Source organism: Malus sylvestris, chromosome 10 (genome assembly GCF_916048215.2).
Source record: "Malus sylvestris chromosome 10, drMalSylv7.2, whole genome shotgun sequence".
NCBI classification, from domain to species: domain Eukaryota; kingdom Viridiplantae; phylum Streptophyta; class Magnoliopsida; order Rosales; family Rosaceae; genus Malus; species Malus sylvestris.
Genome location: NC_062269.1, coordinates 30,905,476 through 30,907,071, shown reverse-complemented (window position 1 = coordinate 30,907,071; position 1,596 = coordinate 30,905,476). Strand labels below are relative to the sequence as shown.

At 36.8% G+C, this 1,596-nt stretch overlaps 1 protein-coding gene across 1 annotated transcript; it reads left to right on the top strand.

Moving 5' to 3' along the window:
- The first annotated feature begins 216 nt into the window (after positions 1 to 216).
- LOC126584623 (uncharacterized) lies at positions 217 to 1,596 on the top strand. Its single transcript, XM_050248957.1, has 3 exons — positions 217 to 571; positions 1,055 to 1,156; positions 1,327 to 1,596. Exons 1-3 carry the CDS (start codon positions 480 to 482, stop codon positions 1,466 to 1,468), a joined length of 336 nt encoding a protein of 111 aa, XP_050104914.1. The 5' UTR covers positions 217 to 479; the 3' UTR covers positions 1,469 to 1,596.

Below are 1,596 nucleotides of genomic sequence, written 5' to 3'. Positions count from 1 at the left end.
CAGAACATATAATTCAAAATTTGAAACCCCTGATTTTGCACTTAATGGCAATGCTATCATTATCACAAGCTAACTTCATATCAGTTACATGTCATATATAATTTTGGCTACATTCTTAGGTTTTCCTTTTGTCTTCCCTTGTATTAGATTACGTGCATGCAGATTTTGATACCTATGTTCTAGGGTCTGATACGCTATTGTCTTTTCTGAACGAGTAACTGCCAAATGAAAGTATATTGAACTATTCATGAAGAACCATGTAGTTTAGTTCAATCTTTCGAGTTGATCTAGCTGATAGGGAGGGGTCTTACGCTGCTAATGTTGAATATTTGATTTTAATTACGAATTACGATTGAAGTTTGTGTTCTGAACAGCTAACCAAAGTTCTTCCAATTTTGACCTTCCCAATTTACCAGGCTGCTGCATATTACTATCATGGTTTGATCCTTGATGAGGGTAACACTGAAAAATTTCATGGGATGGCTGTAGCTGCTTTGCAAGCAGCAGATGAGTATTTCAAAGAAAGTAAGAAGGCATGCGAAGCATTTAACGCTGCTCCCCCTTTGTCAAGGTAGGTAGAGGCTGTATTTGCGTATTCATTTTGCTGATTTTATTGGCTGACATCTAGCAGATTATCTGCCTGTTTTTTTCTAGGGGCAATAAAGTATATGTTGTAGCCGTAATATCTTTATCCTCTCTCCCTATCTCCAAGAACGTCAAACACAAACACGTACAAGGAACGAACATAAAATTGTCTTTAGTATGAGATTTGCAACCTTAGGCCATTAAGATGGAGTTCAGTTTCTACGAGAACTCTTCCTAAGAAAATTGTCTCCTAAATTATCTACTCTAGAGTCTAGTCCAATCTCTAGATATTAGCAAAGATTATTCTACAGGCCCTTCTTGAAATTTGTGTCGTGTTGTGAAGATCTACCGTCTCGTATGTAGCATTGGATGTTTCATGATTGAAATGTCCATTAGCTGATCAGTTTTCTTCTTCTTGTCAATCTTTCTTCTTTTAATGGTTAAGTGCTTTTTTATACACATTATGCAGAAATCCACCGCTCTGGGGAACCATGAAGTATCTATCTGAGAAAATTCCAAAAGATGCTTCAAGCAAAGTGCGGATAAAACGTGATCTGTACTCACACGAAAAGTATGTCCTACCTGAGAGAACTATTACCAATAGTATTTTGTTTATGCCTAAATGCAATCTCCTTTTCACTCTTGGCACCCCTAATTGCAATCTCAATGTTCTTGGTTGATGATACATAGAACAAATCCTCGGGAATAATTAACGTGTGTTTTTGGATATTTCAACTGCAGAATCATGGAGATAGCACCAACATTGCCCAATTTCGCATTGGCCTTGAAACCAGAGAAATTCCAACGTCCTCCAGTAGACCCCTCTTGGAACATGGAGCACATGAATAAGGGCTCCAACCAGCTTAGGAATGACAAAATATAAGCAATACATGAGTGTAGTTTTCTGCATTCGATTAGGCCCCATGTTGTAGTTTTTTCTTTTTTGTTTGGACATCTTGTATGTACATTTTCATATATTTCATAATTAAATACTTTTTCTTGGTTTATTAA